We start from the raw sequence: 27,554 nt of genomic DNA, 5'->3' as shown, positions 1-27,554 counted from the left end.
TATCGAGTATCATTTTTAATCATTATTAACCTCATTCTCCTTTATTATTTTTAATTGTATATTTTTAGTTACAAAATTCATGACCGAGAAGACAATTTGATGAATAATTTCTCCAATTGACCAAACTTGTCAAAGTTAGGGATAAAATTGCACTTGGCTGCCAACATTAAGGGTAAAATTGCACCATTTTATACGTTAAGGGTAAAATTGTTCTTAGGTGTAAACATTAGAGTATTTTTGCACCTTATCCTTACTTTATATTGAATCTCAGTTGTTTTGTACCTTAATGTTTCAAATTATGATCAAATTTACCCTTATATTATCAAAAATTTGAAAATTTTGATTTGACTACTATGAATCAAAGCCTTAAGTCGTTATTAAGAAAAAAATCTTCATGCAATGGAGTCCCTCCGGACTTTGAGCTCTAGCTCTGCCACTGGTCAGAGGTATAGGGTTCCAGGGAGCCAACGGGACTCCAATATTTTGATGTTTTCTCCCGATCCCACCCTCCATAGTTCGCTCTCAAGCAGCAACGTCCTACTTATCAATATGCATCTCTGTATATAAATGTCTCTCGGCCTCCCTAGTACAGTAAGCCACGAGTGATGTTTGGCATGGAATTTTTTTTAGTATAGGGAGTTTGATCGAGACACAGTTCTCCAAATCTGTTTGGCTAATAGTTCATGGTTGAAGAATAAAAGGTGACAGAATCATAAGCCTCATTCCTTATTTGATGTGCACAATTTACCCCATTTCATTAAGTGGATCCATTTTTTCCTCTTTTGACCCCCACCAAAAGGTTGATGTCATCGCTTGTAACTCCTCACATAGAGTTTTCGGTAATAGGAAGTAGCTCATTAAATACTGAGGGATTGCATGAGTTACTGCCTTTATCAATGTCTCCTTACCGGCTCGGGATAAGCACTTTTCATTCCACCCTCCCACTTTCTTCATGATTCTTTCCCGAAGTGAATTAAAGACCACATTTTTTGATTTCCTTATGACTATTGGCATTCCAAGGTAACGTGGAAAGGCTTGAACCTCTTTCACCCCCAAGAGTTATATCATCTTTATTTTCGTTTCTTCTGTTACATTTGATCTGAAATTGATCTCCAACTTATCAAAATTAACACATTGTCCCGAGGATCGATCATCTAGGTTCAGGATCCCTTTAATAGTAAAGCATTTCGTAGTAGTGGAATTGAAGAATACTAGTGAATCATTTGCAAATAATAAGTGGGACACTATGGGTGCAGTGCTACACAATTTGAGCCCATGCAAAACACAATCTAGTTCTACTTTCTTGATCAATGATGAGAACCCTTCCGCACATATAAAAACAAATAAGGTGAAATAGGGTCTCATTGTCGAAGACCCCGAGTAGGCTTAAGGAATACTTTTGGCACCCCATTTATAAGAAAAGAAAAAGAAGTTGTAGATATGCATCTTACCACAAGACCAGTTATATGTTTAGGAAAACCCATAGTTTGCATAACTTTGTCCATAAAGGACCATTCAACTTTGTCGTAGGCTTTACTCATGTTAAGCTTCAGCATACACAAACCCTTCTTACCCCTGAATCTATGCTTCATAGAGTGAAACATCTCAAAAGCAATCAGTGCATTATTAGTAATGAGCCTCCCTGGTACAAAAGCACATTGGGTCTGGCTTATGATAGCATCCAATGTAGGCTTAATACAGCCAACAATGACTTTAGAGATGAGCTTGTAAATGACATTATGTAGATTGTGTTGGGGTTTAGTGTCCTATAGTCAATTGTTGTGGGATATAAACCAGCTGTAAATTGTTCATTAATCATTTGTTTTAATAAGATATAATATGTTTAATTATATAAAGACATTCTTCTTTTATTAAAACTAATTAAGTCAAATAAAAGAAAAATCCCAAAGTTTATTTAAAGTGATTATAAAATGTTCATACAAGCATGAAGTGAGACCAAACCTTATAGTAAACTAATAAACTTAAAACCACCCCAAGTCAAGGAATGTGTTTATAGGGACTAACATAATACTATTGAGACTTGCATGTAATAGTGTTTTATGTTATGAACAGAGAGCTGATCTCACAAGCTTTAGATATGGAGATATCTAGACAGTTACATGGATCTGGTGAAGGAGTTCATTAGGATTGGGGACCCAACTTGAGATAATGGGATGGATGGATTTATCTCATGCCACCTGTTTGTCTCATTGGTGTTAGTAGGTATTGTTGGTCCCGTGTAACATGACAATATTAGTTCCAATGGGGGGTTAGGAACTATTTAAAAATTTTCACGTTAGGCTAACTGTTAATTTTTAACTTAGACTTTCTCAAAGTCTTTTAGCACGATGATACTGAGTAAGTTTCAGATACAAGCTTAGTCAACAGGTGACCAAGTCTGAATCTGTCTTTGAGTCAGGAGATAGCACTTGAGTCTATTCCTGAACTCAGCTTCTCAGTTCACTCAACTCAGCTTATGTTCTTTTTAACGTTTTAACTAGGCGGTATTATAGCAAGCAATAAGTTAAGGAGATAAGGGTTAGAAAGATATTACTCAGCAGACGCATCCTGGTTCGACCTCTCCGCCTACATCCTATCCCCGAAATTCCTTCCGAGCTTTTCAGAATCCTCTACTGAGCTCTTTAAAGGTAGAGCACAAACCTTTTACAATAGAAAACTGAGTATACAATAGTACCTTCCTCTATTCCTCTACTCACTCCTATTTCTACTGCTGAGTACTATAACCGAGTACTCAGCTTCTCCTTTCTATACTTCTAGAAATGATAAGTGTTTGTTTGTCCTAAACAACAATTGCTAAGACACTTTAGATGAATATGATCACTCTAAACTTTTACACAAGATTGGAATTGGTGTAAGATTTGCTTTGCTTTTCTCACATAACTTCGAATATCAATTTGGTCAGCGTTTCGACTTAATTGAAGATCTGCATCGAATGAAGCATTTGAGTGGCCTATATATAGTGACACTTGATGCACCGGTAATTTCGAATTTCGAAATAACCGTTGGAGAGAAACGGCTTCCTGTCGCTTTCACTCAGTACGTGCTCAGCGTTCTTGGTCAATCAAATTCTTGTATCTCATGTCTTCGGCAGTGCTCAGCAGCTTTTCGTCAGACTAGACAGAATGTCTCCACATTTATGGCAAAGTCTTCCAGACAGCTTTCCGCGTCTTCTGAACTTTACCCAAAGTAGAAATACTTTGTCTTCAAGTTTATTCAGGTCAGCTGCTGACTTGACTTCTTTGTCGCACAACTCAGCAGCTTCGTCTTGAAGCTTTTGGACGAGGGCTTCTCGATCCTTCTTCCTGCTAGGCTTGCGTTTCATTCAGCTTGAGCTGCGTTTTGATCTGCTTGGGCTGAGTGGCTTTCATTTGTTGACTTGGGCTTGACTTTCTCTTGTGGGCCTTTGCGCCTTACAACTTAATGTCTTATAAATTAAATAACTCAACATTGAACAAACACATTAGTATAAATAAATCAAAACATTTAAATTTAATGTGTTAGAATATTTTTATCACGGAGATTTAATTCTTGTTAAATAATTTTTTCAAATCAAAATCATGTGGAAAGGTGTTTCAACAGGTATAAGTAATCCGTATAAGTAATACTCAAACTCAAATAAATATTAATTAATGATTCTGGATTATGGAGTGCGATGTTTTGACTCTGTTCAAACACGATTCATAACAGGAAGGATCCTAGGGTGTGTGTGGGAAGGCATTGGGTATCACACAAAGTAATTGCGGAATAGTTAATATTAGATTGAGCATTCATCACTCCTGATAAATGGGAGATATATCCAGGATCGCTTATGGAGACTTGACTCTAAATCATTGCAAGGTAATAGATTAAGAGTCAAAATGGAGATTTCACTTAATCTATCTATTCAGAGTTAACTCTACATGAACAAGTAAAATGAACGTCTTGTTATATGTAACTTTACACTATCCATAGTTACAAGATTCGTTCTAGGATAGAAATGGTGAAGGATCGAATTATACTAGACCTAATGCAGAAATCTCAACGACGGAATCAACCTGACTTCTTATCACTCTGGGGGAATGTTTACGGTTCTGCTATTCACAGTCCACGCACTCATTCCGTTATACAATCGATTGAATATAATTTTGGAAATTAATTCAATAACTGTATACGGCTAGTAGTGGTTAAAACTTAATGGGTCACACATAAGACTTAGAACTAGAGGATGAAATGGTACTTTTGGAGTGGAGTACATAAGGGGCCGAAATATACATAGTGTATGTATATTAAAATTGTTTGATTAATTTATTTAGATAATTATAATTAGATTATAATTATAGTTAAATTAATTTAGGATAATTCTAATTAGTAATTTAATGAGATTATGTTTCTAATTAAAATGATTATCCTAACAAATAAATAATCTAATTTTGATTAGAGATATTATTTATATTTATTAGATATAGATAATATTGTTATTTATTGTATTTATCTAATTAGAAGTTATATTTAGAATATGACTCTAATTAAGAGGTTTAACCTAATCCTAATAGGGTTAGAGATTGGAAACATCTATGAATCCCCCATATGTGTAGAATTCGGCCTACTTGAAAATGAGGAGAGCGAAGAATTAAGCTAACACTAATCTTGATCTTGTGTTGATTCCTTTAGAGGCAATCTTCTTTGATTGCTATTCAATGGTTGATTTCTAATCTTTTCTTTGTTGTTTTTGTTTGCGCTCGTGAAACCTGGATTAGAAGTTGTGGGCACTTCGTTTGCAGTGGTAGATTGATTGTCATAAAAGGTACTTATGTTTAATCCATCTTTATACGAAATAATGATTAACAAATATTGGTTAAGGGAAATAGGTAAAACATTTATATTTCCATTGTTCCTGTGTTTGCCTATTATCCTTCAGATTGATAGGTCATAAATCTTTCATGGAGAGATGGGATTGGATTTTCGGGATTAGTGTAATATATGTGTGATTTAACTCGATTGGAAAGTTATTACCTTGCAAGATTCCTAGTACCAAGGATATGATTTCTTCCACCACAATGTCCCAGTAAGTGGTGAAGAATAAAGTAGGCATCCCATCTGGTCCGAGCGCTTTAAGAGGATGCATTTGATCAAAAGAATACTTTAGCTCGTCTCAGGAGAAAGCTGTGGATAGGTCTTCGACCGCATCAATGGGCAGTCTGTTGAAACACATTTCCACACTGATTTTGATTTGACAAATCTATTTAAAATTAGAATTAAATCCCTAAGATAAATCTCCAACACATTAAATTTAAATGCTTTGATTTATTATCACTAATGTGTTTGTTGAGTATTTTTGGAGTAATTAAAATATAATTACAAAAGATATTAAAGACAAAAGCCCAAGTCCAATTAGCCATGTTAAGGCCCAAACAAAGTCAAATGGATCAAAAGGCTTTTGATCCATTCAGCCCAGCAGGAAGAAGGATTTAGAAGGATGTCTAACTCTTTCACAACGAAGTTGATGAGTTCAACGGACACGCAGACAAAGCGGAAGTTGACTTGATAAACTTGGGGACAAAGGCTATCCAAATGAGGAAAGGTTCTGATGCAACAAAGAAGCTGTCGCTCCACCGTCTAGGAATCTTTGCCTTAAATAGAGAGACAATCTGACGCTTACTAACTAAAGCAACTGAAGCACTGATCAAACAATAGAGAAGACTACTTCTTATTGGTCGCGACACTGAGCACTGAGGATGGAATTCCAAAATTTCCAGATTCTGGAATTCCAGAATTTTCAAAATTCCACAATTTCTGGAATTTCAGAATATCTGAAACTTTTGAATTTTTGAAATTCCAAAATTTCCATATTTTGGAATTTCAGAATTTTCGAAATTCCAGAATTCTAGAATTTCCAAATGTCATAATTTCTGAATTTTGAGGTCCAAAATTTTCAGAATTTAATAATTTTTGAAATTCCAGAATTTTTGAAATTCTAAAAATCTGAAATTTCAAAAATACCAGAGCTCTGAAATTCCAAAAAATGCTGGAATTTAGGAATAAATTCTAGAAAATATGAAATTTTAGAATTTCTCATCTATGAAAACATAAAACCACGTGTTTTTTTTAAAAATTAACCCTTAATTTTATAAGTTTTCTTTTGAGGATATATAATTTAATATTTCGTGGAATTAGAGAACATTATTTTTTGTTTTAGACGTTTTATATGAGAAATAAAAATATATATTTATTAACTATTAAATAAATGAATGTTTTGATAAAATTATTTTTTGGGTTGTCACGTCCTCACATCCTCGCATTTTATAAATAAATAAATATATTATTTCAAAGGAAACTAAATATTATGAGTTGAAAAATCTAGTAATATTAAAGAATAGGTATGAAAAGAATAATATGAAGAGAATAATTCTGATTTAGTGGATGAATAATTCAAATTCCATTTAATATTTCTTAATCAAACCCAACCCAACCCAACAAATAAATTAGATAATATAGATTATGTTGGGTTGGGTATATTTTGTACAACCCTAATTGCGTTCGTCTCATGCCTGGAACCGAAGAACTTTCCAAAAGCAAAAAGTGATGAGTACTGGATGATTTCCATGCAAGAGGAACTGGACCAGTTCAAAAGAAATGACTTATGGGACTTAGTGCCCCATCCAAAGAAGAAGAAAACTGTCGGAACCAGATGGGTCTTCCAAAACAAGTTAGACGAAGAAGGAAACGTGTTCAGAAACAAAGCAAGGCTAGTTGCATAAGGATATAGTCAATAGAAATATTGACTACGGAGAAACATTTGCTCCGGTAGCAAGGTTAGAAGCTCTTCAAATTTTGTGTGTCTATATTAGTTATATGAATTTCAAATTATTTCAAATGGATGTAAAAAAGTGCATTCCTCAATGGGTTCACAAATGAAGAGGTTTATGTAAATCAACCTTCTAAGTTCGATGACCCCAAACTTCCAAACCACGTTTATAAAATCAAGAAGTCTCTGTAGGAATTAAAACAAGCACCAGGTGCTTGGTATGAACATTTAACAAACTTCATTCTGACATAGAAATTATGTCTAAGGTAAATCTGATACAACCTTGTTTATCAAGAGGAAGGGTAAAGATACTCCTTAGCATAAGTATATGTTGATGATATAATTTTTGGTGCTACTGATGAATCTCTTTGTGGAGAGTTTAGTAAACAAATGCAGAATGAGTTTGAAATGTCTATGATGGGAGAACTTAGCTTCTTTCTTTGACTTCACTTTAAGCAAGGCAAAAATGGAATATTTATTAGACAAGCTAAATACGCCAAGGAAATACTGAAGAAATATGACATGGAGAATTGCAAGCCAATCTCCACACCTATAAGCATTGGCACCGTACTTGCAGTAGATGAGTCAAGTAAGTCAATAGACAACAAATTGTACAGAGGTATGATTGGTTCCTTACTCTATCTTACTGCTAGTAGACCAGATATACAATTCTCAGTATGCTATTGTACTAGATATCAATCTAACCCTAAGGAATCACACTACAAGTGGTTAGATATTTGCAAAGTTCGAATGAAGGCCTCTGGTATCCTAATACCTCTGAATTTACTTTTCTAGGATACACGGATGCTGACTATGGACGGGATAAGCTGGAACGATAAAGTACTTCTGGTGGATATCACTTTCTCAGAAGCAGTTTGGTATCCTGTGTTCAGTAAGAAGCGGTCCTTAGTGGCTCTATCAACCATAGAAGTGGAGTATCTTGTTGCTGGAAGCTATGTTGCACAAGTCCTCTGGATCAAGCAACAACTAGATGATTTTGGAGTCAGAACCAAAACCATTGATGTCATGTGTGACAACAAAAGTGTCATTGACCTCTCCAAAAATCCAATCTAGCATAGCAAGATGAAGTATGTCAGCATGAGACATCACTTCATCAGAGATCATGTCCTTAAAGGAGAAATCAAATTAATCTATGTATCCTCCAAAGCACAACTTGTGGATATCTTCACTAAGCCTCTAGCAATAGAGAAATTCTACACTCTGAGAGAATGAATAAGTATACCTATCCTCTTCAATAGCTCTGTTTGCCACATATGCGTGCTAAAAATGATCATTACCTATATACTACATGTATCATCATTAATTCTAGGCAATAATTACACCGCCATTGGCAAAATGTCAGAATCTAGGTCATAAGTGCTTCCATTCTTAGCGACCTCTGAACTTCTAACACTTCCGCTGTGAAAATTTGCCTATAAATTGAACGCAAATCACAACTTATTTTCCTTTATGCCTAAAATTTCTTCTGCACTCTTTCTCTCTAAGAGCATTTCTAGTGGTCTTAGAAAAGGACTAACTTGCAAATATTATAACTATGAAATGTGTATTCAACCATTAGAATGAACCAAAAGTTTTGTATCCAATTTTGGAGGGTGTCCAAATTCGGATACTAACCTCTTATTGATTTAGTGGGCCCATTTCTTTATAAGTAAAAAAATATCATTTCTTTCTTTCATTTTTTACCTGCAATTTTATTTTCTAAGTTTTTAATATATAATATATTGATTTTTTTTTGTTTAATGTGTTTTAATATATTGAATTTTTTTTGAAATTTTTTAATTCACCCATTTTTTTTAGCATTTTCAAATGTAATACACGCTTTAACATAATAATATTATTTTTTTATAAAAGTTATTTTTTAATTCAATAAAATGAATAATTACCATAAAAAAGTATCAATGAATAACTTAATATAATAAATATTAATAATAAAAAAATAAAATATAATGATTTATGGACCCATTTAAATAAGATGAAAATATCTAACTATTAGAGATGATTTGTTAGGAGAGTGTTTTAATATGGAGAGTGTTTTGTAATAGTGTAAATTGATGAGGTGTCAATGGTTGGAGTATCTCAGCACTTCTCTCTCAAGAATCATCTTCAAACCTTCATCAATGGAGTTCGAACAAAAAGCTAAAACCTACTCTAGTTCTTCTGGTAGTGAGGAAGTTTACTTCTCGGAGATAAACCCAGAATCACCTGAAGAACAACAGGTTGACTATGAAGATTCACTTGAATCAAAACCCAAAACATTCGGAAGAGTTCATCCTGATTGTGATCTACCCATATATGCCTTACTTCTTAGACCCAACTATTCACAAGTCACGATACTTTAATATGACCTTCATAAAATCCCCAGAGCCATTTGTCTCCTGGATAAAGTAGCAGAAGTGGGACACCTTCTTATCAATACCTAGTATTGTCTACAACAAACTGGTTATTGAATTCTACACCAACCCCTATGTTGCTTCAGAGGACTCTGATAATTTGGTGTCCACTGTTAATGGCAAGACCTTCTCCATCACTCCTCAAATTATAGTCGATCTACTGGACGTTGATCTAGAAGGCACATAACTTAGAAAGAATGGAGATGAGAAGTATGTTATGGAATTCCCTCTGAGATATCTCACTCCTGAGAATCTCCATGGTGAGCTGATTGCCACCTTTCTACCTCAAGTTCCGAGACAAGCTCATTTCCGAAAAAAGGATCCATGAACTCCGCCTCTAAGCTAGAACTATGCATCATGTGGCACATGTTGAAAAATAAGCCTCTGAACTTGCCAGTACTCCTGATCTTTGCCATGAAGAGATGCAGCACCCAGCTAAACTTTGTTTCTCTGATAACCAAAATGTTGCAACACTATGAACTCACCCTTCCTTCAGTTTCCTCTAATGAACAAACCTTTGGGTCAATCATAAATTCCAAAATCATTAATGGCCCTGAGCAAAACAAACAACACAAAGTCTTTCCTGCTGGTACTAAGGCCAAAAAAGCTCTGAAGCATAACACTCTTGAGAAGGAACTTGAATAGACTACTGAGTCAACCCCCAAATCACCTAAGCCTGTCATCAAAAAGGTCAGAGCTCATTCTGAGAAAACTGAGCCTGAACCCGTCAAAACTAAAGCTTCTGAGAAGCAAGGTGCTGAGCCAACCTTGCCTGAGCCCAAACCTGCTAAGTCTTCTAAGACCAAACATGCTGCTCCTGAGCACCCAACTACTGATAACAAGCAACCTCTAAAGAAAACAAAGCCATCCATTGTCCCTGAGTCTGGACTCAAACCTATCAAAGCCCCTCCTTTGGGATTTCTGGCTTCTGACGACTCTCACTTATTTGTAATCACAAAGAAAGTCTCTTGGCGGAACAAAAGTTTAAATGAGATAGCTTCTTTGTTCTGTTATAAACTAATATATTACTCATTCGGTTCTCAAATGGTTGTATAATATTGTATTCAACAAATCTAGGTCGAGCTCACATTGTCTAAGTGTCATCATATCTTGTGTAAAAATCCCTAAAATTGAAAACACTAACTCTCAAACTCTACTATTTCTCAAAATCTCACTCTCAAACTTTGAAACTTCACCTGAAAATCAAAATCAGTCACTAAATTATGCACTAGTATTAAAAAAACATCTTAAGTAATGCCTTATATATAACATGCTAAATCTGGGTCCATCATAAAATGTGCTTCTTTAACGGATGTGTAGTAAGCGTGTTACAATTAATTTGGTCAAAGTTTGTGGGATATTTGTAATAATTTGGTACTATGCACATTACAAATTCAATATATGTAATGGCTACAACAATGCGCATTACAAATGCTCATAACTATTTGTAATGGGCTAGAACTATGCTCGTTATAAAAACATGTTATGTAATAGGCTCGAACTATGCTCATTGTAAAAACATGGTATGTAATAGGATGGAACTATGCTCATTACAAAATCTCATCACATAATATTTCAATTTTAGATTCTTGTATTCCGTATCTTTTCTCTTTCTTGCACGTTGACCGTTCTCTCCTCTCATTTCTTCCTTTCCTCTCACTTTGTTTCATCCACCCAATAGCTCCGACAATCACCACCACCACCCTAAATCCTTAAAGGTTGACTCATTTAGTCTATACAACATTGTCATAACTTTAGGAACAATGTTATGAAATTCTTTTGGTAATAGTATATTATTAGTTTTGGAACATTATTTGTTGATCCATTAACTAGCTCTTTTCTGAGAGTTTTTTTCATATTAGGCCAATATAATCATAATCCCATATGTCTTATGCATTCCAATATAGATTATGGTTTATCTCATAGTTCCGAACTTTCAATTTTCTCTTACTATGTTACTTCTGACTATGGTGAACATATTTCTTCTTTAATCAGTCTGCTATGACATTTGATGTTAGTAATAATTTCTTTAAGACATGTTATTGATTTTTCTTATTCTTGACCTCTTCCATACTTTTTCATGTTCATCTTTCTTATATATTTGTCTGCTTCATTAATATTTAGGGTTCCAAAATCTGATTTCTTCCATACAATGATTTCTACGATACTTTTTGTAGCCTGAACTGAATAGTGAAATTTGTTAAGGAAATATTGATTGTTGAAAGGCTGATGAGCTCTGGGATGGAGGTTTTAGTCTTGAGATTAAAACCTTAGAAAATGGTTGACAATTCTTGGAGGTTGATGTTTGACCTTCATTGAAGTTAACGGTTGATATTCTTGATCTTACTCAATGTACCTGTTACAGTGTGGGAATGGTGTTCTTCCCATAAATACACTGATGCTAAAGTCAATAGACATAATAATTTCTCTGCTTCTGTTTCTAAAAAATCAACCCTTGTTACTTTAAATGAAGATGTATTTATAGCTTTTAAGGATGGAAGTTACCTTGGAAGTTGAACCATATTCCAGGTTTAAGGATGTGGATGTTATATCTGATTGCTCCCTACTCATTTTTTTTTAAAATTTTCTAAGAGATATGAGTAAAAACTTCAATTTTTATCTAACATAAATGTCTAGATAAAATAAACGTGTACATAAAATAATATTTTAATATATAATAATAATATTATTATTCTTATTATTACAAGTTGATATATAAATAACTGTATGAGCATGTGATCAAATGGTTATAAAATTATATCGAGAGTAAGAGTAAAAGAAAGGATTTAGTAGAATTTGTTTATTCACCATTAGATCTAGGCTTATTAGAATCCTAAGGTGGAGATTCAAAGCATCCCGAGGCTTAGATTTAATAAGCCTAGATCTAACAGTGAATGAGCAAATTCCCTTACTCATTAAGGTGCATGTGAACATTCCTGATACTATATAATTTTCTAGCCACTGAATCTTTGGGGATAGTATATTTTTATTAGTGTCTTTTTCAAACCAATATTCTCATTTAAGTATTCACTTATTTAAGAATGTCACCCTTTTATTATCAAGACAATTTCATTCGCCTTTATTTTGGTTATTGACTATTTGATATTGTTTTTCACTTCTTTGCAGGCCAAGCGTATGTTTTTTCTTGTTTTGCATGCTAAGTTTTTCTTGCATTCATGTTGAAGGTTTCAACTTTCTTCTTAATATCGATGGTATTCAGACTTTCATCCTTTTGAATATTTCAACCTTTCAATTGACATCGACAATGTTCAAAATTTCATGACATCTTTAGGTTGAGATTTTGACCTTCTTCTTAACCTCGATGTTGCTCAGAGTTTCCTTCAAGTTGAAGGGTCTGCCCTTCTTCATAACCTTGACGTTATTGAGACTATTACTTCATGTTGAAGGTTCTGACCTTCTTCCCGATTTTGACGATATTCAGACTTTTCCTTCATTTTGAAGGGTCCGCCCTTCTTCCTGGCCTCGACAATATTTCAGACTTTTAATGTTGTCTCCAAGTTGAAGGATATGACTACTTCCTGACCTCAAAATGAGTAAAATATCATTTGTTAAACTTCAACCTAATGGGTGAATTTAGGATTATTAATGCTTGTTGGAGATAGACTAAATCCCAACTAGAATTCGTGTATATTGACTATGATTAAATTGATTAATCGAAATTCATAAATTGGACCCAATGACCATTTAGGGTGGCTTATTAGTTTTATAAAATGTTTTCAATAAATCTTAATACAATCTTTGATTTATTGTTTCAGCCGGACCAAGTAAAATAATAAATAGAAGATTTGAAACTAAGAAAACTTAATGATTCTTTGGATTAATTACTTTACTCGTACCAAGGTAAAGAAATTAATCGAGAGTTTAGAACTAATAACTCGAGAGATTTTTCTTGAATCTTAAGTAATCACTTTAGTCGGACCAAGGTAAAGTAGTCAACAAAGGTTTAGATCTAATAAAATTTAATGCTTCTTTCGATTAATTACTTTAGTTGGACTAAGGTAAAGTAATTAATCAAAAGTTTAGAACCATAAATCGAGAATCTATTAGTTAATAAGAAAAATCGTCATCTCAAGGAGGATAAAACAACTTGAAAAAGGGTAACTGTTATTATTGAGCAAAAATGTTAAGTAAAGCTAAAAGCATTGATTTCTTCCATCACAAGTAATTTTCTAAATTGTGTATTTTCATTTCACTTGTTAAAGTAACTCTTAATTTGGTTACCTAACAAAATTTACTTTCACTTTATTACTTGATACACGATTAAAGCGCACGTATATATAAAATTACCATAACTTGATATCTTGAAAGCTAAAATTGAAAAGGTGGAGAAAAACACAAAACATAATAAACTTCACCATCATTTAGGCTAAAAGAGTTATGTGATTAGAAAAAGTCTAATAGAATTTCCACCTCCATAGAATCATAACTATGTTGGCTTATAAGGCGAAAAAGATGAAAGAAGTAAAGACTTTCAAAAGGCGATTCAACCAGAACTTATAAGGAGACAAAAAAAGGTTTCGTGCTAAATAATTGCTTATAAACTTTTCACCATTATGTAACCGCCAGCAAGATCAAAAGGCAATGATTATTAACTCTCTCTTATTCAAGTGCATATCAAGCACGCATGCCATTGGACGGTAAATATTAAAGCATTGTCTCACATGCAATGATTTGAAATACACTTATAAGAGGATATCTGTTACAGATCCTCTAAAACAAAGATCCAAACCTAAATGGACCTGAAGCTCCTAAGATGACCCATTGCTCTAAGGGATCTAGAAAGTCCTCTCTCCTACATTGACCTACAACCACCGCCTCACACAACGCAATAAGGTAACTTCATCCCTTGGGACCTCTGTAAAAAGGCACTTCCCTCTCTTTTTAGAACCGATTCTATTTTTCACTTTTATTATTTTCTCCTTACAACCTTACTAACTTTGACATCAGAGTGTATCTTGAGTCCATCCCAGTATAGGTTAACCTCTGAAGATGGAGTCAGTGATCAAACTCTTAAGTCGGATCCAACAACTACGTACTTTAATAATATAAATAAATAGCTATTCTTAACATCAAGATGAAATGACAAGTTTAATTCAATTAACTAATCATACCTGTAAAAAAACTAAAACACTAAACTTAACAATAAATTTCGAGTTGATTTTATAATTTTAGTTATAATGTCGAAATATAGGTGTACTAAAAAAATTAAACATCTTCAGTTTTAAAATATAATAAAAACTAGAGTAAATAACTATATATATATATATATATATATATATATATATATATATATATATGAAACACCGACACTTCTAGGAGGTTAAAGTATGAGTGTCGAATATTTCGCTATTTCGGGAACACTTCTACAACACTTTAGGGACACGACTTCAGAATTAATTAAGTAAAATATAATGTTTTTTTCATAATTTTACAAAAAAGGGATTGATATAAATAAATAAATAAAAAAAACTTTAATAAAAAAAACTCAAAATCTAAATAAAAGAAAAAAATATAGTAGTACTTTAAATATATATATATATATATATATATATAGCACATACACTTCTAGGAGGTTTAAGTATGAGTGTCGAATATTCCGACACTTCGAGAACACTTGGATACGACTTCTGAGTTAATTAAGTAAAATATAATATTTTTTTTAATAATTTACAAATGATATAAATAAATAGAAACTTTAATAGAGAAAAAAACTCAAAATCTAAATAAAAGAAAAAGAATATAGCAATAGTTTAAATAAATTTTTAATAAATTAATTACTTATTTATGATGTTGTTTTTGGCTAGCTTCTTTCCGCACCCACATCTGTACAAGTACATGTGTCAATGCTTCCTCTATATATACTAACCAGATGTAGACCCGCATGATGTGCGAAATTATGTCATAAGTGATTATTTTATTTAGTATGTAAAAAAAAAATTTGTGCAAATTTATATATTATATCACTTTGAATTTAATTTCGTCATAAAAATAATTTTCATAATTGAACAAACCAATTACATTTAATATCTCAACCCTTCTTAAATCATAATAATACTTCACTATTAGTATATTTTTTTCCAGAAAAATAAAAATCTATTTTAAATTTTAATCATTAAAACAAAAATCATATCAATTTAAATGTAATGTGAATAAAAATAAAAAATGATTAAAAATACTTTGAAATTAATTAAAATAATTTGTGTATAAGAAATTAGAGTAAAAGTAATTAGGACCGCTTTAATCATTAGATTTTGTTATAGACATAAAAAAAATTGCTTTGTATGATATGCTTGATTTTGTTGAAAATTTTACTTCACAAACTTTTTAGTAATTACTAAACTCTCAAGTCAATTGGAATAACAAAATAGAAGGTACAATTTCCGAGAATCTAAGCCTTTCTATGTTACAACTTCTCTAAATATTAAAGTACTTGGATATATGGATATATTGATAGTTAAATCTGACTACTGAAATGAAAGTGGACCAGATTTAAAGAAAAAAACTGAAAAACAATTAATAATAGGCTTGATACATCATTTGCCCCTGAAAAAGTTAATTGGTCTCTTGAACTTTCAAAGTATCCCGATAACCCCTTCAACTTGCATAAAATGTTTAGTTAGCCTCCTAAACTTGCACAAAATGTAATCAATTAATCACTCGGTTGCAAAAAAGTAAGTTAAATGCGGAAGATGTATTGCACGAGTTTTTAAAAAAAGTAAAACGACCAAAATCGAGGTATACGGTTCTATTAAGACAAGTTGTATAGTTGAGCAACCAATAACTTCATTTTTAATCTATTTTTGAATTATGTAATAACATTCTAAGATGCGTGGAATACGTCTTCCGCATTTAATTTACTTTTTACGACCGACTGATCAATTGATTACATTTTACGTAAGTTCGGTGGGATAACTGAACATTTTATGCAAGTTGGGGAGGCTATCGGGACACTTTAAAAGTTCAGAGGCCAATCAAGCTTTCTGGACAAGTTCAGAGAACAAATGATATATTAAGCCTTAATAATAGTTTTAATAAAATAAGAAATTACACATCAAAATTTAAACTCTAATTTTTTTTTTGGCACATCACTGTTTAAGTTTTCTAAATTTAAATAAAATTATAGATAGAGTAGAGTACATTAGATCATATGAGAATCAAATTTGAAAACTACCTTTGATCTCTGAGTATAAAACAAATATCATATTAGCGAATTAATTTGTAAAATTATCTAACTTGCACAATAATAACAGTTAATAATTTTGCTACCATCAACATTATTAAATCAACTCCTCCACAATTACTTGATGGTTGCAGCCACATCAGATATTAATCACTCTCACCAAATCTGATAAAACTATAAATACAGCCACAAAAGCTTTTCAAATTTTGAACACGCCCAATGTTCCATCAGCTACACATATTTCTATTGTTTTCAATGCCACAAGAAACTCTTCATTTACCACCTCTCAGTGTCTCCTTCCTCCATCTTTAATGATTTTATACCTTTGGACGAAAACCTTTAAAGCATTAAACTTAGATAGAACACATTTATAAACATTAACTTCAAAGCTTAGGAACATTGTTGAATTGAGAATAGTAACAGAGTGGAACATACCAGAAAAGTATTTTCCATCACACAGTAAGATGATTTTTTTTAACAATGAACCTTATGATAATCACTTGTATTCTTAATCATTGTCTACAAACTATTTTTTTTTTAGAAATATCCAAAACATAACTTATCATTCTAAATATAATCAGAAATTGAACGACCGGAACAACAGGAAAACTAAAAACCAGGTTTACGATAAAAGGAAGGACTTTAATTGAAGAAGCCTAACCCCAATTTTATGTTTTAGCGTATCGCCATGTATGGATCATCCCCATGTATGCATGGAGTAATTCTTCTCTTGCCTTTTCTGGGTTTATCTATCTCAAATTAAAGATCATACTCAGCAATATAATCAAGGAAACCATCAAAGTACCATCTAGGGAAATAAATTGTTGCCATTGAATGCCGACAGCTCAGACTGCCAAATCTCTAATTCTCGTTCATTAGAAATGCTTTATTTGAGAAAATAACATCTAAGCAAAAACTCCTTAATTAAGCCACATCATATCTAAGAAATACTCTAAAATGATGCCAAGTGTTTTTTTGTTCCGCCTTTTATAAATATAATAGATTATCTTATATATTGGGAGATTATTACATCCACTTGGTTCGGTTAGTTTGAAATTTTTCCACTAAAACCGAATTTCATTAATTTGGAAACGATTCAGTATGCTATTTCAATCTGGTTAGATTTTTTAATAACCTTATTCATTTAGACCAATTGATAGCAAAAAAAAAAAAAAAAAAAAAAAACAAAGAGAAAAAACACACGAAGCTAAATTTGAAATTCTATGAAAATTTTATTCAATAGCAAACCCAGCAAGTTGATGAGTTAAATCTATGACGATAAAGATAAAACAAACTGTACAATATACACAAATACAGTACATCGTAAGGAACAAAAAAAAACCCAAGTGTCATCTTAATTGAAGTTGTCTAAGGTGAACCTAAAAAGTCACAAAATCTATGTACAATGACTCCTATTTCAAACCTTTAGGAACAAATTAAAAAATGAATGTTTCTGCAAAAAAGGACCTCTTTCTACAGACTATAAGAAAAAGCACTCAACAGTGGTAACAGAAAAAATCTAGAATTGATTTAATTTTGAACTTGAGCCTGTGGTGAATTTTGTCCCTTTGTAGGAGTTTTTGTTGCCATTGCTCGTAACTCATTTGCGATAATAGGGAATGTCGGCCTCTCCGATGGTTCAGATGACCAGCATCTCTCCATTAATGCTCTCCATTCCGGGTCACAAGATTCAGGCACCGATGGTCGCAATGTATTGCTCACGATACCACCTGCATAGAAAGAAATCAATTGCAGCAATGCCACAGTATCATTTACCGAAATTCTTGGCACATATAAAAATGTTTACCTATAATAGCACCATAGTGCAAATCTGCATATGGTTCTTCCCCAGTCAAAAGCTCCCACAGCACAATACCGAACGAGAACACATCGACCTAAACCAAACGAAGAGATCAATAAAGCACGATTTAGTCAAGTTAGTTACATATGGGAAAAAAGAAAATGACAAAGATTTTTGGATTGAATAAACTAGGTGCTCAAACCTTCTCAGACACAAGACTACTGCTACCATTCAGAAGCTCTGGGGCCATCCATGGAAGCGTTCCCCTAACACCACCAGAGATAAGTGTTTGACATTTCACCTTGGAAAGGCCCAAATCACCAACCTGGAACCAAAGAAAAATAGAGAATACGACTGCCTCAGCTTCCATGTCAAAGGCAGACACATATGTAGCGGTTAAGGGGTGCAGGTGTTCTATTCAACCATTGATCTAATTATCTATCGATTGCTTTAAACTAATGATGCAAAGAATAGTTTACATATAGATGCAGTAGAAATTAAAGCAATAAAATAAATCAAATGTCACCACAAAATAAAACCCAAATCAACCAACTATCCAACTAGTTTTTCAAGGACAATCTGTTTTTTCAAAATAAAGTTGTAAAAGAAGTGTACATGTAACTTTTTTTTGTCCTACTTCTCGTAGCAGGGCAAGAAATATTTAGTTTAAAATATTAGCTGGAGATTTTGTTAAGAACCTGCAGTTACCTCTAAACAAGATTCAATTTTAATACCACCCACCAAAGCAAATTATGACAATTTAAGGTTGATTTACTGTTTCAAGCTCCTCTTTCAGTCGGATACAAAGCTCTTCAAAAAGAGCATAATTCCTCTATTGATAAATGCATATAATAATAGTAAATTTTTTTAAAAGAACATTCTAGTCCTCAAACTATAACCCAGAAGATGTACCAACAAAAAATGATCATTTCTTCTTGAGGAATGGTCAATACCTTGCATATTGGGCGATGAGGGTCACGGAGATTGACAAGCAAATTGTCACTCTTCAAATCAAAGTGTACAATATTCTTCCCATGCAAATATTCCATGCCAAAGGCTACATCCATGGCAACTAGTAGACGCTTACGTTTGTCAATGCTCCTAAAAACAATTATTCTCAACTTCAGTTTTACATTACTCAACAAACATAAAAGTGGGATATCATAAATAAATAACAGGAGAAACAAAAAACACCTCTCATTCTTCTGCAAGGCATTTCTCAAAGAACCATTAACCATGTATTCTGTCACTGTTGCCACAGAACCTCCAGGACCATCGAGAACCATACCATAGAAAGCTACAACATTTGGATGGTGCAATTCAGCAAGTTTAGCTGCTTCGTTCCAAAAATCATCGATCTGTTTTTATGCAAATACCAGTAACACTGGTGAGTCAAATGAAAGAACAAAAGGTCCAAATAGAAAAAATAATCCAGTTCCCAAACACACACACACACACACACACACACTAACCATGCGTTCTTGTTCAGTAGGTTTCCCAGCAAAACACCTTTCGTTAATCCGTTTAATTGCAACATCAGTACCCCTCCACTTTCCATGGTATACAGTGCCGAAGGTCCCAGAACCCAATTCCTGCAATTCTTCAAGATCACCATTCTTTATAATCTGGCAAGGCGAAAAAAACCCCTTAACATGAATTCATAAATATATAAACACTGGGATAAAATCAAGCAAATGTACCAACCTGTAAGCGACCAATGCCTCCTGACACTGGAAATCCAAAATTTACCTTTTCTGGGACTTTACTAATCACATCCTGAGTAAATTAGGAGAAAATGATTTATATAAAAAAAGTATAACAAATAAATAAATCAAAGAAACAACAACATCATTGAATGGAGAAACAAATATGACCCAAACATCCGAGACAGGGTAAAAAAAAAATGTACCTCAAACATGGATTTTTGCTGGATTTCAATATCTTTACTTGAAATTTCCTTATTACTTTCTTCACAAGTTGTTTCTTTCTGTTCATGCACCATCGAGCCATCATCAGGAGTAGCCAATGAAAAAACAGAAGCAACTATATCTTCAGCTACAGCTCGAAGTTCTTGCTTGATGAGTTCCTCAGCTGAGCCTTTAACCATAAAAGCAGTAAAAATAAGTTTTGCAACTTGAAAGATGATTCGAGATACAAATAGACACAAACATAAATGCAATAATTCTGACCTTGGGATGATTTAACTTGCTCAGAATTGAAATCCTTTGAATTGCTCAATCGCTTGGAAACTACACCCATCAATAGCCCATCTGTTATTGATTCTCCACCATTACTCGAGTTGTTCCCACTGAAAGGATCATTTGCATCAAAATCTTCTCTCCTTGTTAGAATTTTGTTGGGTTTAGGAGGAACTTGAGTATCATGCCTTAGATTCCAAGGGTCCTGGCTGCTGAAAAAGGAGTTTGAGGAATCTTGAACATCTTCAGCACCCCCTGATGACGAGAATGAAGATTTTGAATTAGATGTAGTTTCTAATTCAGCCAAACCAATCGTCTGTTGCAACTGTAAGACACCATTTCCCCACTGAACAGGTAATGTTCTATCAACAACATAGGATGGCTCAGTACCTGACAATGCAGTGGTTCCGTAACTAGTATTATCATTATCTAGTAGATGAACACCGATCTGTGATTGTGGATATGATCCTTGATTACCCAGTATAGGTGGTTGTGTGGTCTCATAGGTTTCCATTTGCTGAGAATTATATGCATAAGAGGCTTCCACTGAAGCAGGCAGCACTGCAGTTTGCTTAACATGAGTTGAGTCAATAACCACCTGAGGATTACTATAAGTAGCATCTAAAATTACATTCCTTTCCAACGTCTGCTGGCCTCTGATATCTAATATTTCATCCTTTCTCATTTTATCAACCAATGACTGATACTGCTCGCTATTAGCATTAATTTCATGGGGGCTTATCCAGAGACTTTCCATCATCCCATCAATTGGGCTCCGCTGGCCACTTGATATGCAAGACTCTACTCCTTGATCTTTAGAAACAACACCAGGCAGTCTACAAGAGAATTCTACAGGAGACTCATGACCCAAGCGCTCAGAAGCTTTAATTACACCAGTATAATAAGGAATATCAGTGTTGATGCGTTTATTTTGTAAGGCCTCCTCATTAGGCTGGTATTGGCGCGGCACCAGATACTGATGTAGAGAATCTTCTAGGCGAGATTGAGGGGTTATAGTTGATAATCCTGGTACACCCATCATACCATGGGGAACTGCAATCTTGGACTGATCAGAATTGTCTGTCATGCGAACAGCCGTTCTCACATTATCATGAAGTGTTGGATTTTGATAGAACATAACTGCTTCTGGTTGTTGCAATCCAATCTGATGATCAGTATGGCTAAATGCAGGAGATCGAAACCCAGTACCCTGTTCAATAGGGACATCCCCCAATGCTCCAGCTACCATACCCCTATTAAGAAGACTTTGATGAATTGAGTGTGAATCAGGTATAACACATAGACCACTCTCTTTTTGGTTCGGTACCAAAGAATCTGAATGTGCATGAGGCAATGCTTTCTGACACATAAAACAGTCTTCCAACCGCTGAATTTTCTCAGGAAAAGCGACCTGTTGAGGAGACACTGATCCATCAGAGTAGATAACATGCTCCGTCTGTGGAACAGGATGCCAGGCATAGCCTCCTCCAATTACTGCAGGTGGATATGGCGCTTGATATGCATTGTAGGTCGGATCAATAGGAAGCTGAACAAACCTTTTTCCATATGTGTTCTCATCAGAATAATGTTCCAGACGGGTTTGTTGGGGTTGCACCAAAGGCTGAACACTTGGCCTTATAGAAACGTGAGATGTGGGAGCCATTGCCATGTGAACTGTAGAAACAAAACGATGAGGAGCAACACCAACATTACTATCACGAAGCTGTTGTTGGGTGAATGCAGATCCAGCAGTCCCCAAAAATTGAGTATTAGGGAATCGCATATGGCTAGGTTGATGCCTATAATCTGCCCGATTTGGATCTGCATAAGCTTGTAACGAAGGACTGTGTGGAGGAATGCCCATCACAGCTTGCTGATAATCATACCCCAATTGCTGTTGGGGCAAAGCAACTGGAGCGGACCTCTCAAATTCAACATCAGACTGAGGAGAAGATGATGTTTGGGGACTACCAGAGTTAACCATGGGAATGCCAAGAGGATTATGCTCCATAGGCACCAATTTTGGATTAGCATCATGAGTAGTACCCAGGTTAGACAATATGTTGATTTGTTGTGCTCCATTAACATCCATTTGAGTGGCAACAAAGCTATCAACAATCTCATTCCCACTATCAGAGTTTTGAGTTGAAGTTGCACTTGCTATACTTTCCTTCCTAGAAATCCCATTAATGAAACCATCCATTATCCCATTTACAGCGTCAACATATCTCAGTCCATTGTCATGCAAATCCCCAGATTGAACCACCCCAGGTGAATCAAGCTCTGTTGCCGAAAATAGAAACACCCTTAACTTAGCAGATCCATCATTAGACCTCTCAACTAACTTCTCATACTCATCCATCATATTATCAAGATCGTCGGCACATGAAACTGAAACCAGTGCATCAAGATCCTCGTTAGGAAGCTGGTATTTCGTAACCGCAGGTTGGCCATAACTATCTGTCATCTTCTGCATTAATTCATTAAAGCTTACATCTCTTTTTACACTAATGATTCTTGTTTGTCCTCCAACGTATCTCAACATACCATCACTTGGTCTTGGCAAAATTTTACCCCCAAAACTACATAAAAACTTGACTTTCTTCCCTGAAGCAGAATCATCTCCACCCTCTTCACTACCATAATCAGCCCCACTTCCACTACCACGGGTTCCCCCCGAATTGGGACTAGAATTGACTACCGCAGCTGTGATTTCATTACTTCCATTACCATTAGCCCGATTGGCCAGATGAGGGATATTACCCACCTTAACCATCATTTCATTCCCAGAATGATCAATAGCATTACTAACCATCATATTTCCCGAATTGGGGCTATAATCAAAACCAACAGCAGAGGATTTCATACCGACATTTACACCACCCACCGATATAGGTAGTCGTGGGGCCCACGCAGCCACCCCTATGGGAGAGGGGTTCCCATATCCTAAACCTATACAACCACCATCATATGCATTTGCCGGGTAATAGACCGGTCTGGAGCCATCTATATTAGCTAAAAATTCCAGGTTTCGGCTTGTTGTTGCCCCTGGTTCAGTGATTGTAGTTGTAGCAGTGGGAACCATCGCAATGCGGGGTTCCTCCGTTATAGTTTTGATTGGCCTTAGATCTTTTGGTATGTAATTCTGTTCAAATTCCATAGAAGAATATCGAATTGGGTATTTAATTGATCTAAGTAGAGTGGAAAACCTAGGGTTTAGCTAATTAGTCTTATCTAGCTATCTATACATTCATTAGTTTTGAAAGCCCCTATAAGATAGTTGGAAAAAACACAAGGTTTGAAGACTCAAAAAGCTCAAAAACAGAGAAAAGAAAAATACCAGAGTGAAACAGTGGCGAGCAAGATGGAAAAGAAATGAAGAGGCGAAGAGACACGCATGGAAGTGAAGAGGCAAGGAGAGAGACACACGCAGGGAAGTGAAGGGGCTCTCGGTGAATCTCTTTCAGTCTTTTCTCACTGAATCTTATTAGTCAAAAAATGGAAAAGATTAAAAACTTCTTATTTGGATTTAGGGATTCTTTTTCTTGTCAGCAAATTTATTACTGGAATGGAAAAAAATTGTCTGTTTTCGGGGGGTTGGAGAGAAGAGAGGAATGGTGGTTTCGGTTCGCTTGGAATTAAAGAAAACGGAAAATGCCACGTGGATAGTTTCATGCAAATATTTAATTAAAAGATTTTATGTTTTTTTTATCAAAAAGGGGTAAATTGACACGATAGAATTAAGGTTGTTTTTGTTTAAAAAGACTATACTTTATTGAGATAGTTCCTGATAGTGATTTATTTTGGTACTTTGTTCTTTTTTCCTTCCCTGAAAAAAAAACAAACAAAAAACTTATTTCCTTTTCATAATTTATTTTAAATATTTTTTTAAACAATAAGATATAATTAACGGAATTAAATTTAATTAATTATTTTAAATTTTGAAATCTTTAATTCTTACTTACAATAAAAGCTTTTCATAAATAATTAAAAGCCATCTAGAATTTAGGTAGCACATGTACATAAGTTGAATAATATTTAACAAATAGACATAAATTAGTATAATTTATACTAATTTAACAAATAGCCATCTAGAATTAAATTAGTATTAATTTAACAAATAGACATAACGTATCAAAATGCTTCAAGGTTTTTTTTTGTATGAAATTATACCAATTTAACTCCAACTAAATTAGTATAATTTCTTAAATATTGAAACTGAAATTATACTAATTTAACAGTTAAATTAATACTTCTTCAAATATATTTTGATCATTTTAGTACATTATCTCTAAAAAAAGTAAAAATTATTTTTTTTGAATAAAAAAAATAAAAATTATTAATCACATTATAAATTAAAAACTGATTTAATTATTCATATACTAGGTGGAGACAAGTACTAGGTTTGTCCATTAAAATGATGTCACATTATTTCAACTGCGAATATGACATCATCTTAATAGAAGAACTAATATTGGTCTTAGTTTGTAGTAGAATTTCTCTTATTTCATTTAACAAAATGTCTAATAATCGAAAAAAATATGAAAATAAACATAAAAAATATGAAAAAAGAGCAAATACCTGATCATATCGTAGAAGAATTAAAAATTATGAATTTGAAAATGTAATCGAGATTGGTAGAACGCAAAGATTTGAATGTGAGAGTTGGTATGTAGTGCTAATTCCACATTAACAATGGATATTCTTTCTGTCTCCTATATTTTCTCTGTTATCTTTTTGTTGAATGTTGTAATTAAATTATGTAATTGTGTAATTAAGAAAGGTATATATGAGAGTTTAAGAAAAGAAAGACTGTTTGAAAATTGAAGGATAGGAGGAGAATGAGGACTCACTGTAAAAATTGATGATTTTAGTTTCATTTAACACACACCCAACATCATAAAATCATTGAAAATGTGAAAAAAATGGATGATTTTAGTTTCATTTAACACACACCCAACATCATAAAATCATTGAAAATGTGAAAAAAATGGATGATTTTAGTTTCATTTAATACACACCCAACATAATAAAATCGTTGAAAATGTGGAAAATCTCACTAACCGTTTTTTAATTAACCATACATATATACTTATTTATTCTTGTAAATGATTTTTTATATATTTTAAATAGATTTGGTATATCATAATTCCTTAAATTTAGCTTCAAAAGAATATTATCTTCTTGAACTTTTTTAGGAGTATCTTAACAGTCTGTAAATTTATTTATAGTGTAATAAGTAAATATAAAAATCTTTAAATTGTAACCACACACAATATGACATGGAATCAATATGAAGAAAAATTATTAGGGATTATAGACTTTTATGTCAAATATAGGATCTTCATACACATTTTAACATGTGTAGCGTGAATCCACACGTCTCTACCATTATATTTTCTTAAGTGGGTTCACAACATACGTGTCAAAATATGTATTGGATCCTCCAAGATGGCCCTGTTATCTTGCATTTTCATATAATTTTTAATATATATTTTAATTTTATTAATCATACATTTTTAAAATGTTTTATGTTTACTTTTGTGTTTTAAGAACTAATGTTTGTTCCATGTATTTTTTAGGTATTATTTGGGGTAAAAAATGCAATTATTGAATCATTATTCAAGTAAACTCCCTCTAGTCGGCAACCTCGTAGCAGTTCAAGAATGAAGAATTCATGACTCTTTAAATAAGTCTTTACTGTCATAAATTCCTCAGTAACCACACATGGAATGTTATGACTATTTAATAATGTATTAAAGAGTCTTTTGAATGCTCAAAAGGGAGTCACGCTACTTAATGCTCTTTAATTGCATTAAAGTTAAGAAGTTGCAAAGAAGAATTCAATCCTCCATTAATATTCTCTTTAATTACATTAAAGTTAAAGAAGTTGCAAAGAAAAATTCAATCCTCCATTCAAACTTGTTTTCTATTAAATTTCCTATTTTCTGTCTATCTACCATGAACTAACTCCTCCAAAGCTAAAGTTATGACGAATCCTAATCGAAGTATATGATTTACTTGCAATCCGATTTCAAGTTCAATTAGAGAATTAAACTATGAAGCTTAATTTTCTAATTAGATATTTGGCCTATATTTAGCTAAATTACATTAATTATTTTGGTTGACTGACGCTAAGATAATTAATGGAATTACATAGTTTAGACATGCAAGTTTTTCGGGGTTTACTTTCATAAATTAACTTTGAGGTTATTTCAGAGAACTTAATGCTTTCATTATATCTTTATTCTTGACTGGACCAAAGTTAGGATAATTGTATGTGAAATATGATTAATCTTGACCTAGGTATATTACTTTAAAAAATAACCACTGTCTCTAGATTAAAACTTAAGAACTTAGATAGGATTGTTGTCTGGATTATGTGCATTAGGTTAGGTGAAGCCTTGCTCTAGTAATTTACATCATATTTATATTCATTTTGTTTCCTTATTTGTTTACTTTATTCAATTCTTTTAAATTCATTAGTTTTAGTATCTCAAACAATTCACAGAAATCAATAGATATAAACACAATCCTCGAGGAATGATACTCTACTTACTATTTATTAATTGATAACGATAGGGTGCACTTGCCCTTAGTTTGGTACGATACACATTTCGTCCATTAAGTTTTTGGTCCGTTGTCGGGGATTATTCGTTTTATAATTTTGATTTAATTGAACTTCTATTACAATTGTTGAGTTTAGTAGGTTGAAAGATAAATCACTAAGTACAGGGACTAAGCGATAAAAAAAGGGACAAGGTGCTGGGTGTAAGGGGGGATTATCTTTGTAATCACACTATGTAATAATGGGGAGAGAGTACTCTAGTATACCCTATGGAACATTGTAATGGCCATTGGCCGTAGACCTCGAGTTGGTATAAGAAACACTATAGGGGGGAGTGACCTGTCACACTCGACTTGTCACTAGGTTGTCGGCATTCTACCATCTCTAGTAGTTGCCCCCCTACTACTACGGGATGGGACTTATGATGTAACACTGCTGCTTATATATGAATAACATCGTCCGCGTATTGTTCCTTCTTGTGTGTTCTATATGTTATCTATGTGTGTGTATGAATGTGATGGTTGCCTATATATTAGTATTATATGTATGCTTCTATATTCCCTATACGGG

At 33.5% G+C, this 27,554-nt stretch overlaps 1 protein-coding gene across 3 annotated transcripts; it reads right to left on the bottom strand.

The window, feature by feature from the left end:
* Nucleotides 1-17,625: 17,625 nt before the first annotated feature.
* LOC136202474 (uncharacterized) lies at nucleotides 17,626-24,037 on the bottom strand. 3 transcript variants are annotated; one of them, XM_065993118.1, is made up of 10 exons: nucleotides 20,807-24,037; nucleotides 20,408-20,671; nucleotides 20,128-20,315; nucleotides 19,923-19,994; nucleotides 19,691-19,843; nucleotides 19,413-19,576; nucleotides 19,172-19,319; nucleotides 18,421-18,543; nucleotides 18,225-18,312; nucleotides 17,626-18,147 (listed from the first exon to the last, which is right to left on the bottom strand). In XM_065993118.1, exons 1-10 carry the CDS (start codon nucleotides 23,574-23,576, stop codon nucleotides 17,948-17,950), a joined length of 4,170 nt encoding a protein of 1,389 aa, XP_065849190.1. In that variant the 5' UTR covers nucleotides 23,577-24,037; the 3' UTR covers nucleotides 17,626-17,947. The 3 variants fall into 3 exon arrangements, with proteins under 3 accessions (XP_065849190.1, XP_065849189.1, XP_065849188.1); XM_065993117.1 differs by having other exon boundaries at nucleotides 20,408-23,561; nucleotides 23,757-24,037; XM_065993116.1 differs by having other exon boundaries at nucleotides 20,408-24,037.
* Between the last annotated feature and the right edge of the window lie 3,517 nt (nucleotides 24,038-27,554).

Source organism: Euphorbia lathyris, chromosome 8, assembly GCF_963576675.1.
Source record: "Euphorbia lathyris chromosome 8, ddEupLath1.1, whole genome shotgun sequence".
Lineage (NCBI taxonomy): Eukaryota > Viridiplantae > Streptophyta > Magnoliopsida > Malpighiales > Euphorbiaceae > Euphorbia > Euphorbia lathyris.
Note: the sequence above shows the minus strand (reverse complement) of the source record. Positions and strands in the feature narration are given on the sequence as shown.

Bases quoted from the DNA above. Each gene is read 5' to 3' on its own strand.
- LOC136202474 (XM_065993116.1), bottom strand. From the start codon at position 23,576: ATGGAATTTGAACAGAATTACATACCAAAAGATCTAAGGCCAATCAAA. The intron at 20,316-20,407 runs GTCAGAATTATT...TTATGGTTAAAG, and splicing joins GCAAGTTAAATCATCCCAAG to GCTCAGCTGAGGAACTCATC. The intron at 18,544-19,171 runs GTATTGACCATT...CTTTGGTTCCAG, and splicing joins CTCATCGCCCAATATGCAAG to GTTGGTGATTTGGGCCTTTC.